This window comes from Somniosus microcephalus, chromosome 7 (assembly GCF_052327205.1).
Source record: "Somniosus microcephalus isolate GS21.2 chromosome 7, FLI_Smic_1.0, whole genome shotgun sequence".
Classification (NCBI taxonomy): domain Eukaryota; kingdom Metazoa; phylum Chordata; class Chondrichthyes; order Squaliformes; family Somniosidae; genus Somniosus; species Somniosus microcephalus.
Window position 1 is genome coordinate 210,163,435 of NC_140993.1, and position 15,081 is coordinate 210,178,515.

At 45.0% G+C, this 15,081-nt stretch overlaps 1 protein-coding gene across 2 annotated transcripts in view; it reads left to right on the forward strand.

The window, feature by feature from the left end:
• The window catches only part of LOC147115102 (uncharacterized), a 280,011-nt gene extending 271,010 nt beyond the window's left edge, over positions 1–9,001 (forward strand). For both annotated transcript variants that reach the window (XM_085993392.1, XM_085993393.1), the window contains exon 11: positions 8,095–9,001. In XM_085993392.1, coding sequence (XP_085849518.1) covers positions 8,095–8,262 — 168 coding nt within the window. In that variant the 3' untranslated portion in view covers positions 8,263–9,001. The remainder of the gene's footprint in view (positions 1–8,094) is intronic.
• Positions 9,002–15,081: the final 6,080 nt, after the last annotated feature.

Below are 15,081 nucleotides of genomic sequence, written 5' to 3' on the forward strand. Positions count from 1 at the left end.
ACGGGGGGAGGTGGCCAACCTGCTCACAGGAGGCAGGTTGGCACTTTAAATATTATAATGAGGCTGCGTGCCTGTTTTTGAAGCACCATTTTAAATTTACATCGGGGAACCCGACAGCTAAAGGAAGGCGAAGACTGCTGAATCCGTGAGGTAAGTGCCTTTCCACTTGCCTGCTGGAGTCAGTGTCCCTGCCTCCGATCTCCCCACCCCCCCCCCCACCCCACGAGGCCCCCACTCTCCATTGCCCCCTCCCCACCCCCCCATCCAGCCTTCTGATCATGGACCCCAGCCTTCCAATGCCTTGCCCCTGATCGCCAGCCTTCCAACCCCCTCTTAACTCTCCCGCTGATCTCGGCCTCCTCCAATACCCCCACTCCGGCTTCCGATCCCTCCTTCCTCTCTGCTCCCCAGCTGCATCCTGGTGCTGCTGGCCTACCCGTCTGACAGCCAGCCAGCCCCAATCTGACTAGTTGGGGCCAGGCTGGGTTTCCCAACCACAGCCCAGCCCCGCTCCCTATCCACCTCCAAGTTAAAATCCTGCCCACAGTGTCGAAACCAGAAAGTGTAAGTTAGAATATTAATTCAAAATCAGAAAGCAAAATAAAGAGAGGGAAAGAATGATGGGATTAAGAGAGAGAGAGAGCTCATAGAAACTTACAGCACAGAAGGAGGCCATTCGGCCCATCGTGCCTGTGCTGGCTCTTTGAAAGAGCAGTCGTGCTTAGGCCCACACCCTCCGCTTTTTGTCCGTAACCCTGTAAGTGCCTCATCCTCAAGAACCTGTCCAACTCCCTTTTAACATTATTTATGGAATCAGCTTCCACCAGCTTTTCAGATAGAGTGTTCCAGATCCCAGCAACTCTGAGTGAAAACATTTCTCCTCATCTCCCCTCTAGATCTTTTGCCAATGATTTTAAATCTATGATCTCTGGTTATTGACCCACTCGCCAGAGGGAATAGTTTTTCTCTATCTACGCTATCAAAACCTCTCATCATCTTGAAAACCTCTATTAGGTCACCTCTTAACCTTCTCTGTTCCAAGGAGAACAGTCCTAACTTTTCCAACCTCTCCTCATAACTGAAGTCCCTCATCCCTGGTAACATCCTGGTAAACCTCCTCTGTACCCTTTCTAAGGCCTTTCCTGAAGTGTAGTGCTCAGAATTGTCCACAATACTCCAGCTAAGGCCTAACCAGTGATTTATAAAGCTCTAGCACGATCTCTTTGCTTTTATACTTTCTGGCCGCGATTTTGCTGGCGCTCAGCGGGCCCGATTGGTAGCGGGTCAGCTGTGAAATTTAAACTGATTGACAGTGGGTTTGCAGCACCTCAATGCTGTAGAGCACTGACAGCACAAATGTCAAAGTAATTTTGGGCATGGTCCCTATAAGGAAACCGGCTGATGACGCCATCAGACCCATTTCCTTCAATTGGCCGGGAAACTCGCTGGGTGGGCTTAACAAGCCCAATCAGGGGGAAGTCATGTTGGAGGCCAGGATGGAGGCATCAGCGGGACCGCGACCTGCCACCGACGTCTTCCACTATGGACCTGCCGATGTAGGGAAAATCGCAGCCTCTGTCTCTATTTATAAACCCAAGTAACCCATATGCTTTTTAACCACCTTATCAACTTGCCCTGCCACCTTTAAGGATTTGTGTACATGGACACCAAGGTCTCTCTGCTCATCTACACTTTTCAAAATCGTGCTGTTAATAGTGTACTGTCTTTCCATATTAGGACTCCCAAAGTGCATCACTTCACACTTTTCCGCATTAAACTCCATCTGCCATGCTTCTGCCCATTTCACCATCCTGCCCATGTTATCCTGAAGCCTATAACTATCCTCTACATTGCCAAGTTTCATAATATCTGCAAACTTTATAATGCTGCTCCCTACACCTGAATCTAGGTCTTCCTAAAAATTGAAAAGAGTAATGAACCCAAAACTGACCCTTGGGGAACACCACTGCAAACCCCCTCCCAGCCTGAAAAATTATATTGCACCTTAGGACCTCAAGGTGCTTTGCAACCGAAGGACGATTTTTGAAGTGCAGTCAGTGTTGTTATGTAACGAAATAATACGTGCATATATTTAGATTGTTGCCATGACAGCCATGTTTTTGACACTGAGTGTAGCTGAGGGTAGCAGGTGAGTTCTCCTTTGCTTTTATTATTTTTCCTCCTGAGTGAAACCTTTACTTTAACTGATATTTGAATTTTTAAATGTTTTCCCAAAACAAATGCAATGACTTTTTATTGAGATGATTGGCGGTAAGCCCAGAAAAAGATCTGAGCGCTCACAACGAGCAGTTCAATATTAACACTACATAATGTCATGGCAACATTCTTCTCAGTTCAGTATATGCTGTTTAATGTATATTAAGTCAAGAGTTGTAGTTTAGTCTTATTTCATCTACTCAGAATTTGAAGTCTACATTGTTTTAAATGATTGACCTGCTTGATATCCTGATTGCTAGACTTCCCTTCTTGGTCAATGATATATCTTGAGATCCGAAATTGCAAATATTTCAAGTGATTTAGATTGAAGATGTTGCAGTATAGTTTCCATGAGGCTAAAATCAAATTAATAGCTTGGGGACAGAATTGTTCTTCCTGACAACACGCTTTGCTACCAAAGAGCTGCCTTATGACGACAACCAATGTCCACATGTTTCCTCTTAATCTTCGGGCTGCTTTTCTTCCATTTCTTTACTTAAAAATACAACGCAGTCAAAGGGGGTGGTAGTTGTGTGTGTGTGTGTGTGTGTGTACCCAGAGGTACAATCTATATTAAAGCTATCTACACACTAAGGGGGGAAAATTCAGTTGTTTGTGCCTCCCGTTAGTGCCTTAAGAGGGCGCTAATTGGGGCGCAAAGCAACTAGAGGCCGGGCATGACGATGTTTGTGCCGCTCGCGAAATTAACTAGACATTTTGCGATGGCGCTAAACACCACCGCCACGATCTCCTGCACTGGCAGATTGTGACGCCAGTCGAGTGCGCAACGCCCCGTTAGCGCCCCGGACCGGATATTGAGTGGCGCCCCCTGCCTTACCGCCTGCCGCTAGCAACGACAGGTTGAGGGGCGCGCTATGCTGTCGGAAAGGGACTGGGGGAGTGCTATTTAAAGGCCACCGCTTCCTGCCTTTTTTTGTCGGTGACATTTTTGCACCACGCAGTTAGAGAGAGAGAGAGACTTCTGGAGAGATTCAATGCTGTGTGAAGGAGTTTTGAGTACTGAGTAGCACTTTGCAGGTTTATTTTAATTTGCCCTTCCTTGCTTCGCCAGCACTCTTGAGGTAGCACCTCGCTCCTCGGCGTTTGCGCCTTAGGACAAGTGTGATGCTCCTGATTTAGTGCTCCAATCACCTCCAGGGGCGATAAAAGCCAATTTTGCTGTCGGAGGCGATAATTAGCACCAGGCGCTGAACTTTGCGCACGGCCGATAATGGCACCCCAAATGGGGCAATACAGAATTTTTCCCCTAAGTATTTAAAACTCTAAATTTGAAGGACTGTTCTGTAAGGTGCAGAAAATACCATTTTCCCCGGAAAGAACCAAAATGTTTTACCATAAATAGGGTAAGATAAGAACTATGGGGGAAAAATTGAGTTGGTTGCGCCACCCGTTAGCGCCTTAAGAGGGCGCTAAGTGGGGCGCAAACCAACTAGCGCCCGGGCGCGGCACTGCCCACGCCTCCCGCAAAATTCAGCGGGAAGTTAGTGGTGGCGCTAACCGGTAGCGCGCTGCGCCGCTGGCGATGACGTCATTGGTGTGCGCAGCGCCCCGCTCGCACCCCGGCCACGATCTTCGGGAGCGCCCCCTGATTTACCGCCGGACGCTATGTCCGACAGGGTCAGGGGGGCGTACCTGCGGCTGGGGAGGCGCAATTTAAAGGCGAGGTGCGGGGCGGACATTTTTGTTGCTGGCCGCCTGCCAGCACCTGCCTACGCTCCCGTCCCAGACCTCCTGAAACCCCCCCCCCCCTCTTTCCCCCCCCCCCCCCCCCGCGGAGTGCTGGCTGCGCTCCAAGAGCCCGGCACTTTTCTTGGGTGCCGGGCTGTTTTGCCTGCACTCCCGATCCCCGGGGGCCCAGCTGGGCCACAGGTCGCGCTGCACAAGGGCCCTCCCCTTTAAGAGGGGGAGGAAGGCCTGCAATACCGCGGCGCGACGTGCCGCAGCGTGTGGCGCTACGGCACGTAGCGCCACGATATTCACTCGCAGCGCCCCAAGAGGGAGGCGAGGCGCTTCCAGTAGCACCCCGCTTCCCTCTTGGGGCGCAACCACTCAATTTCTGGCGCGGGGGCGCCGGCGAAGTTAGTGCCTCAATTGGGGCGCTACTCAATTTTTAGCCCTATAATTTTTGGAACTCCAAGATGTTAGGTGCAGCTTGATGTTTTGCTCTCAAAGACTCCCAGGTAATTATATCTGCCATGACTACCCGATTGGATTTTCAAGTCTTTGAAAACCTAGCTAATTCATCACTAAAGTCGCAGCCTAATAAATCTCACACCTACTGTATCATCCTTAGTCACTGTGAGCCACCTAATAATGTGAAATCTGAACATCTAAGAGGGCATAAAACTGCAATCAGTAAAATGTATCAGATTGCTTCTAACCCGCGTCTAACTATCGGATCAGCTCTATGGTAGAGGGTAGCGATGTTTTCTCTGCAGTTCCTGCAAGTGCTTAAAGAGCCAAACCCCACAAAGCCCAGTGAGCATGGATCTGGGAAAGGCACTTCAAAAGCTAAAAGCAAATGAAATGTAAAATGTTTATATAACTATTGTATTTGACCATCCTACATTTAACCGATCTTGAGGTTTTTTTGCAATTGCTTTCATTCTAAAATATATGTAACTGTCATGTTGAGAACGGAAAGGTATTTCTGAAAACTAGCCTCTTTCCAGGAATGGGATGGGAAGTTGGTTCATGCTGAGCACAACGGTTTGATGTCTGCAATCCATTACATAGATTGAACACAGACTGGCTCTGCCACTCTACCTAATTCATGAAAATATTAGCACAATGTTAAACTAGTAAGGTGACCTCTAATATGTTTCAGAATTATGAACATGCCACTGTACATCTCAAACAGGCAGTTAAATGCAGAGAATGAAAAACAAAGTCATGATCTGTCAAACACAGAGGCATAGGAAAAAGTCGATTATGAAACTCTGCTTGATCTTGTAATTAAATACTTTTGGGATATATTACATATACCATAATCTCATTACTGGATACTTAGTTTGTTGTGAAAACTAGGTGAAAGGTCAAGGGCCATAGTGGAGGGCATCACCAAGGTTCAAAAGGGTAGGTGAGAAGACTAGTTAATCGGGAATAGCCATTAAGTGGCATGAACCTTGGGTTTTAAAAGCATGAAGCTTGTAGGAAGAAATAAAGACTAAGGTAGGTAAAGAGTTCCATGGTTTTGAGAGCTGAGGGGAAAATGACTTAAAAGTTACAGAATAATGAAGATTCATATACTGAAGATACAAAATTCCCATGTAGGGTGTTTGCAGCTTTGTAGGAACAAGAGAAAAGCTCAAAGGAGAAACAGTAAGGCAGCACGGTGGCATAGTGGTTAGCACTGTTGCCTCACAGCGCCAGGGACCCGGGTTCGAATCCGGCCTCGGGCGACTGTTTGTGTGGAGTTTGCACATTCTCCCCGTGTTTGCGTGGGTTTCCTCCGGGTGCTCCAGTTTCCTCCCACAGTCCAAAGATGTGCGGGTTAGGATGATTGGCTATGATAAATTGACCCTTAGTGTTAGGGGGATTAAATTCGTGGGGTTATGGGGATAGGGTGGGACATGTGTTGGTGTAGGGGTTACGGGGAGCGGGTGGGATATGTGTCGGTGCAGGCTCGATGGGCCGAAATGGCCTCTATCTGCACTGTGGGGTTTCTGTGATCTCTGTGATCTTCTGTGATCTCTGAGAGATGGGATTGGTTGCAATGAAGAGAGAAGTTGGAGGCTTAAGATGAGAAATGAATTACCTTTCAGATAACAAGCTAATTCCTGTATCATTTCTTGCAGTGCAAGGTAATTGTTAGAGCCTTCTCAGATGTGGGAGTACAAATCTTCAACAGACTTCAGCTTTATAGAGAGTCAAGAGTTGCAGAGGGGAAAATAAGTATTTGCCACGAAAGAGGAAAACAAACTTTGTGGAGGCAGTTTTAGCAATGAAGGACATGTGGAAGTTGTATTTGAGATCTGTGGCAATAGTGAAGCCAAGGATATCAACTGATTTTGTTAAGGGCCATCAAAAGTTAGAAGTGGTTGTTGTGGATTGGATTTCAGAGATATGGAGAATCTGTGGCTTTGAAAGATTGAAAGAAACAAGATTTCATTGCCTTATCGGAAGACATGAAGGACAATATGCAATGATACAGCCATTGGATTGAGGAATGAAGGTGATATATATGGAGGGTGGTGGAAAACAAGCCATGATTCTGGAAGAAGTCAAAGGTAGTTATGGTGAATTCTATACCATTGATTTTCAGCTGTTGTGAACAGGAAAGATGAAAGATCACTATGTGATGTAGTTCCCCACAGAGCGATGTTGTATTGGTATTAAATCTCATTCATTTAGGGTTCTGATGAGTCCTGGCAAAAGCATGGATTGGATTAGATGATTGGTGGGGGGAGCGGGTATCATTGATATGGAGAAGGAAGAGTCTGGAAGGGAGAATAGAGCCCTAGGGAATTCTTGAGGATGATATGAGAGTACAAATATAATGACTTAAGAGGAAACACTGCATTGGTAGGACACCTTAGGGTAACTTGTTCAGAAGTGCATGGTGTTGGAGATGTCCAAATGATTCGCCAAAATCTTTAGGAGGACAACCAGTGGAACAGGCAAGCCAAAAACTAACAATGATCATGGACTAGGTCAGAACATTTAAGTTGTTGGGTAATTTGATTGTTAACAATAATTTCCATATAATTTTAACAAGTACAGATATAAAGTTAACTCCGTGCTTTTAAAACAAATTATTAGATAAACTGAAAACCTACTTTTAATTCGACTTCACTGGCCAGCTTAATTGATTGGCATTAATTCTTTTCTTTTTTAAAGTCATGATGAATATTTGTCTAATATTCATAGTTCAAAGACTGCTTTTTGTTATATTTTGAGCAAGCTAAAAGTGATGGAAGCTGTAAAAGACACAATTGAAACTAATATACTGACGCCCTCATTTTCATTAAACTCTTCCACTTCTCCATAATCAAATGGGACTTCTAACAATGCTCCAGTGAGCTGAAAGTGACCAAAATCAAGTCTGTGAAAACTCCTGGTATGTTAAGTTTTAAAATTTGTGGAAAAATCCATTCTTCACAATGCGCAAGTGTTTAAAATCCTATACTGCTGATCAGAAAAATGACAAAAACAATTGAAAATAGTCAATGGGAATTGCACATCTTCAGCTGTTGTGAATGGGAAAGAGGAACAATAAATATAACATGCGATTTATTGATCGTAACTTCGGTGGAAGAGCAGCGGCAACCCTGGGAAACTGGAAGTGAGTGGAAGCCCCTGCGAAACACCCCCATTATCCGTAGTTTCATATCAGTTTCAATTCTTGTTTTATTGCTGTTGGCTCCCGGTTAAGAAACGCCTTGATTTCAAAATTCTCATGCTTGTTTTTAAATCCCTCCATGGCCACGCCCCTCCCTATCTCTGTAATTTTCTTCAGCCCCAGAACCCCCCCGAGATATCTGCGCTCCTCTAATTCTGCCCTCTTCAGCATCCCTGATTAGAATTGCTCAACCATTGGTGGCCGTGCCTTCTGTTGCCTGGGCCCTAAGCTCCACCTCGCTACCTCTCTTTCCTCCTTTAAGACGCTCCTTAAAACCTACCTCTTTGACCAAGCCTTTGGTCATCTGCCCTAATTTCTCCTTATGAGGCTCGTGTCAAATTTTTTGTCTTTTGATACTCCTGTGAAGTGCCTTGGGATGTTTTACTACGTTAAAGGTGCTATATCAATATAAGTTGTTGATGTTGTTATAATCCAATTCATCTTTTTGGATTTCTGAGTCTTGGTGTTAGTTAAACCCAGTTTAACTTTGTCTTTCTTTTTAACATTTACTGCAGGTTGTGAGCCAGTTTCAGCAGCAATTCATTACACAAGGTTATCCCTCCATCAAATGGATCAAAATGAAAGGAACAGACAGACGGATGATCTACAGAAACCCCAGTGATGTTGCAAAACAGTTAAAGAAACTAATAAATAGAAAGAAAGTCAAACAAGAGAGTCAGTAACACTCCCGACATTATTCTGTAGGTTCTCACCCATGTTTGGTGGCTTCCACATCTTTTGAAAAATAATAGCTTCATCAGGAATCCCTAATAATTGAAGTTGATTGACTAAGGTGACATTATCATGCATGTGCGTTCTGAGTGACGATGGGTGAATTAGCAGGGGAGTTCTCTTGTTTGTCCACTGTAACTTCGGGGGGAAACTGGGAAAATGGCATATGCAAGCGAGAAAACTGCTGCAGAAATATAAGAACACAAGAAATAGGAGCAGGAGTAGGCCATTCAGCCCTTCAAGCCTGCTCCGCCATTCAGCAAGATCATGGTTGATCTTCTACCTCATCTTCACTTTCCTGCACTATCTCCATATCCCTTGCGTCCCTTAGTATTCAAAAATCTATCGATCTCTGTCTTGAATATGCTCAACAACTAGATAGAGAATTCCAAATATTCACAACCCTCTGAGTGAAGAAATTTCTCCTCATATCAGACCTAAATGACTGACTCCTTGTTCTGAGACTGTGATCCCCCTAGTTCTAGACTCCCCAGCCAGGGGAAACATTTTCCCAGCATCTACCCTGTCAAGCCCTAGTATCTGTAGTTTCACATCAGTTTAAATTTAAAGTGGCATTCTCTTGTGTAGCTGTATACAAGTTTACACTTATCACAGAGGCATAGTGATGGCTTATATTTTAATATGTATCTGCCATTGATGGCCCAGTGGGGTGGGGTGGGGTGGTTGTGGGGGGGGGGGGGTTAGGGTAGTTGGGGGGGTGGGAGGTCTCTCCACTGCTCAGGTTATTTCACCTTAGTCTGGCAACCAGATTGGAAGAAAGTCATGGGAAATTGTGTTTCTTACCTTCCCTGATTTAGTCTGGTCATTAAACTTTTTACAGAACTAATCTGCAGTTGACTATTGCTGATGCACTGAACACCTCGGCCCACATCCGTTTTCACCGCACACAAGGGCTGTGCTCCTGAGAAACCAATTATTCTGATGTGCCAAGTCTCGACCTCTTTGAGGAGACCCTTAATCCTCGGTAAAATTGAAGGCCCTCTTGTGGGAAGCCTTGTCACTGGTGTCTGCGCTATCTCATCTGCAAGGAGAGAAAGTTATTGATAGTTCAGACGCTACACAGTCATTTAAATGAGTTAATGTAAAAGTTTGCAGGATAGAGAGAGAAGTGCTGCTGACCTTGCAAACTCCAGCCTCATTCCAAAGGGGAATTTTCTTTTCTTGCCTGTTATACCACTCTACCAGCGCATCTCGAGGCCCCATTGGCTCTGTTCCAGTTACGTTTCGATTGCACTCATTGATTGCACTGATTTATGGGTGATTTTGCGATCAGGCTTATAACTAGTTTGCGTAGAAACTTGGTGGCAATTTCACCTCGACTAAATGGGCGCATCTTCAAACGCAATTTGGGCACAATTTCCCGATTGCATCCACGGAGGAAACTCCAGCAAAAGGAACTTGAAAATGTCAGCTTTGTGTCAAAGTTTGACTGGACTAAAGCCGCTATTGTTACAGACCCTTGTTTAGGTGGAATGATAAAATGCTGCACGCATGTGGCATCCTGGGAATGAGGCACACTGACCAATGTTAACCGGTGAAAAGGTTTCCTGTAATATTTTTGAAATGATAACATCCTTCTCCTTACAGTAATCATACGAATAAAAAACCTTTATAACCTGTTTTTAAAGAAGAGTTTTGTGTAATTCTAGTTTCATTTATGAACAAAATGACACTTTTTACCTTAAAAAAGAAAGACTTGCATTTATAGCGCCTTTTGGCGACCACCAAACGTCTCAAAGCGCTTTACAGCCAAAGAAGTACTTTTGGAGTGTAGTCACTGTTGTAATGTGGGAAATGCGGCAGCTAATTTATGCACAGTAAGCTCCCACAAACAGCAATGTGATAATGACCAGATAATCTGTTTGAGGGATACATTTTGGCCAGGGCACTGGGGATAAACTCCCCTGCTGTTCTTCGAAATAGTGCCATAGGATCTTTTACGTCCATCAGGGCCCCAGTTTAACATCTCATCCGAAAGACAGCACCCCCTCAGCATTGCACTGGGCATATCAGCCGAGATTTTTGTGCTCAAGCCTCTGGAGTGGGACTTAGAACCCACAACCTTTATGACTCCGAGGCAAGGGTGCTACCAACTGAGCCACTGGCTGACGCAACAAACAACAACATATCGTAAGTGCTGGAAATCTGAAACAAAAATAGAAAATGCTGGAAATATTCAGCAAGTTGGGCGGTGTCTATGAAGAAAGGAAAACTGTTCATGTTTTGGGCATTGCCCTTCATGAGAGCTCAAAGTTGGCTGGGACACAGCGAGAACTCCACTGCTTCTCGAATAGAACCATGGGATTTTTTACATCCAACTGAGCAGACCTAGGGGCTCTCACTCCCTCTGTGCTGCACTGGTGTCTCATTCTAAATTATGTGTTCAAGTCCTGGTGTGAGGCTTGATCCATCACCTGACTCTGAGGCCAGAGAACTACCACTGAGCCAATATGACACAATCATTTGTAGGAATAATATACGTCTTATTGCTACCCTATTCAAAACTGTAAAATTATGGAATGGTTACAGCAGAGAAGGAGGCCATTCAGCCTGTCGAGCCTGTGCTGGCTCTCTGCAAGAGCACTTCAGCTAGTCCCACTCCCCCGCCCTTTCTCCGTAGCCCTGCACATTTTTTTCCTTCAGCTACTTATAGAACTCCCTTTTGAAAGCCATGATTGAATCTGCCTCCACCACCCTTTCAGGCAGTGCATTCCAGATCCTAACCACTCGCGTAAAAACTTTTTCTTCATGTCGTCTTTGGTTCTTTTGCCAATCACCTTAAATCTGTGTCCTCTGGTTCTTGACCTTTCTGCCAATGGGAACAGTTTCTCTCTATCTACACTGCCTAGACTTCTCATGATTGTCTCATGTCAAGAGTAACATTTTTGTTTCTGTTAATGATGTAAACTGAGAAACGTGGGGGGGGGGGGGTGGGGGGGGTGGGGTGGGAGTGGTGGAGTGAAATTTCTGCCTGCCAGCAATGGAGGACCCTAACCCCATTGGAAGTTCTGGCCTCAGGCTATTTAACATATTTTGGGTTTCTGTTTTCCCTTCTCCGTGTAGGTAGGTAGATAAATGAATTTGTTCCTTTCACATACTATAGTTACACAGATAAACAAAGTGCATTTTTCACTGGGGAAATTAGCATATTTCATGGACTATCACATGGGCGCTCTGTCCCTTCAGTTTAGAATACAGGTTATTATTGTGAGGGCCAAGAAGTGTAAAACTTGGAAAAGATCAAAAGTATTTGCCTTGTTTACTAAGCATTTCTGCAACAATACTTAGTATTACTAAAAGAGTCTGTTGAAATAATGTTTTTTAAATGCAGGTTTTATTCAGAGACTCCTTGCAAACTTTAATAGAATTAGTCGCTATTTGAAGTGTTGCTGATTTTTTGGGGTTCTCTATCCAACACAAATAAAAGAAACGCAGCTGCAAAAGCCAATCAAGGTGCTTGTGGATCAGCCATTTTTGTTTTGTCATTCTGTCGGTGTTTCTGCAGGACTCAAGCCAGAGTTTTCAGAGTTTGTTCCTAGTTTTGTCCTCTGGCCTGTGAAAGTGATATTTTAGAATCAATCACAAACTATAAGATTATATCAAGTTTTGCATCGACAGGTCCAATGAGAAAGAAACTGCTGATGCTGATCGCCATGTATCTTTTTCATCTGTTTCTGCTACTTTTAATAATATAAAAGCTTAGCATCGTGATTGTCTTAGGCATATCGTTATATAGATATAATAATAGATATTTCTAAAAACAGTGGGTTGTGATTCCTGGGCATTTCTTACTCAGGCATTTGTAAGGCCACTGTGAAGCAATCCTCAAACATTTATTAGGCATTACTGTCCAGGTTTAATTACATCACGCAACACTTTGGCGGATTGGTCTTGACAATTAATATGATTGTTCCTACTATGAGCCTCCCCCATCTCTAAATTTCTTGTATGTTGGTGCCCAGAGGATGTGGAATGAAGAATATAGCTTACCCTACCTTGCAGGATCACTTTTGTTCTTGGAATGATATAGAATCATAGATTGGAATCATAGAATGGTTACAGCACAGAAGAAGGCCATTCAGCCTGTCGAGCCCGTGCCGGCTCTCTGCAAGAGCACTTCAGCTAGTCCCACTCCCCCGCCCTTTCCCTGTAGCCCTGCAATTTTTTTTCCTTCAGATACTTATCCAACTCCCTTTTGAAAGCCGTGATTGAGTCTGCCACCGCCACCCTCTCAGGCAGTGCATTCCAGATCCTAACCAGTCGCTGCGAAAATATGTTTTTCCTCATGTCGCCTTTGGTTCTGCCAGTCACCTTAAAACTGTGTCCTCTGGTTCTCGACCCTTCCGCCAATGGGAACAGTTTCTCTCTGTCTAGACCCCTCATGATTTTAAAATATGCATCCTTCACACACCATGATCCCACTCATCTGACCCGACAGGCTATGTTTTCAGGTCAACATAAGCTGATGCAGTGGCACAGGTCTTGAGATTTTATATGATGCCGATAGGTGTGGTACCATCTATCTAGAATCCAAAGATTAAGGGGGAGAAATTGAGTATAGCCCCGTTTTGGGGCGCCAGCCTCACCAGGGCACTAAAAGTAGCGCCCCGGAAACATTTGCGCCCCCGCACCGGAAATTGAGTGGTTGCGCCCCAAAGGGGCTACTGGAGGCGCCCCGCATCCCTCTTGGGGTGCTGCGAGTGAATATCGTGGCGCAACGTGCTGCAGCGCCACACGCTGCGGCACATTGTGCTGCGGTATTGCAGGCCTTCCTCCCCTTCTTAAAGGGGAGGGGCATTGTGCAGTGCGATCTGGGGCCCAGCTGGGCCCCCGAGGATCGGGAGTGCAGGCAAAAGAGCCCGGCACCGAAGAGAAGTGCTGGGCCTCTTGGAGCGCAGCCGGCACTCCGCGGGGGGGGGGGGGGGGTCAGGAGGCCGGGGACGGGAGCACAGGCAGGTGCTGGCAGGCGGCCAACAATAAAAATGGCCGCCCCGCACCTCGCCTTTAATTTGCGCCTCACCGGCCGCAGGTAGGCCCCCCTGACTCTGTCGGACATGGCGTCTGGCGGTAAATCAGGGGGCGCTGCCGAATATCGCGGCCGGGGCGCTGTGCACACTGATGACGTCATTGGCAGCTGCGCAGCGCTAACAGTTAGCGCCACCAGTAACGTCCCGCGGAATTTAGTGGGAGGCATGGGCAGTGCCACACCCGGGCGCCAGTTGGCTTGCGACCCACTTAGCGCCCTCTTAAGGCGCTAATGGGTGGCGCAACCTTCTGAATTTTTCCCCCTAAATATTTACATGCGTGCTATCACGCTGAAATATATTCCTACAGCAGGTGGAGGATGTATATCACTTGATGACCATACAAGACTGGTAATCTATTCTATCTGTCCTATAAAAAATATGAAACTATTTACAAAAGCATATGCTGAAATTATGTGCAAATATTCAATGAAGTATAAAAAACTTAATGCACCCAAAATCTTTATCCGGATTGACCCAGCATATAAAGGATATGCAGCTCCTGTAGTGCTTGATGAAGGATATAGGCAGTAGAGAGAAAGGATCTTAGCCCAGAAAATCAGGATGTAGAATCAGTACAGGCAGAGCTAAGAAATAACAAAGGGAAGAAAGCATTGGTGGGAGTAGCTTATAGGCCCCCTAACAGTAATCATAGTGTTGGACAGAATATAAATCAGGAAATTAGAGGAGCATGTAACAAGGGTAGTGCAATAATCCTGCGGGACTTTAATCTTCATATAGACTGGGCAAACCAAATTGGCAAAGAAGCTTGCAGGATGAGTTCATGGAATGCATTCAAGACAGTTTCCTAGAACAATATGTTGAGGAACCAGTATTTTAGATCTAGTATTGTGTAATGAGATAGGGTTAATTAGTAATCTTATAGTAACGAATCATCTGGGGAAGAGTGATCAGAATATGATAGAATGTTATACTAAGTTTGAGAGTGATGTGGTTAAGTCTGAAACTAGGGTCTTAGATTTAAACAAAGCCAATTACAGAGGAATGAAGAGCGAATTGGCTAAGGTAGATTGGGAAATTAGGATTGACGGTAGATGGCAATGACAAACATTTAAAGAAATAATTCATAATTCTCAATGAATATTCATTCCCTTGAAGAATAAAAACTCCACTAGAAAAGTGGCACAACTGTGGCTAACTAGAGAAGTTAAGAATAGTGTCAGATTAAAAGAAGCTTACAAAGCCATTAAGAGTAATAAGCCTGAGGATTGGGAGGCTTCTAAAAATTAGCAAAGGATGACCAAGAAATTGATAAAGAGGAAGAAAATAGAATATGAGAGTAAACTAGCGAGAAATATAAAAACAGATTGTAAGTGTTTAAGGGAAGAGATTAGTGAAAGTAAACGTGGGTCCTTTAGAGGCAGAGACAGGAGAAATTATAATGGGGAGTCATAGAGTTATACAGCACAGAAAGAGGCCCTTCGGCCCATCGTGTCTGCATTGGCCATCAAGCCCTGTCTATTCTAATCCTATTTTCCAGCACTTGGTCCGTAGCCTTGTATGCTATGGCGCTTCAAGCGCTCATCTAAATGCTTCTTGAATGTTGTGAGGGTTCCTGTCTCTACCACCCTTTCAGGCAGTGAGTTCCAGATTCCAACCACCCTCTGGATAAAAAAGTTTTTCCTCAAATGCCCTCTAAACCTCCTGCCCCTTACCTTGAAACTATGCCCCCTGGTTATTGACCCCTCTACTAAGGGGAAAAGT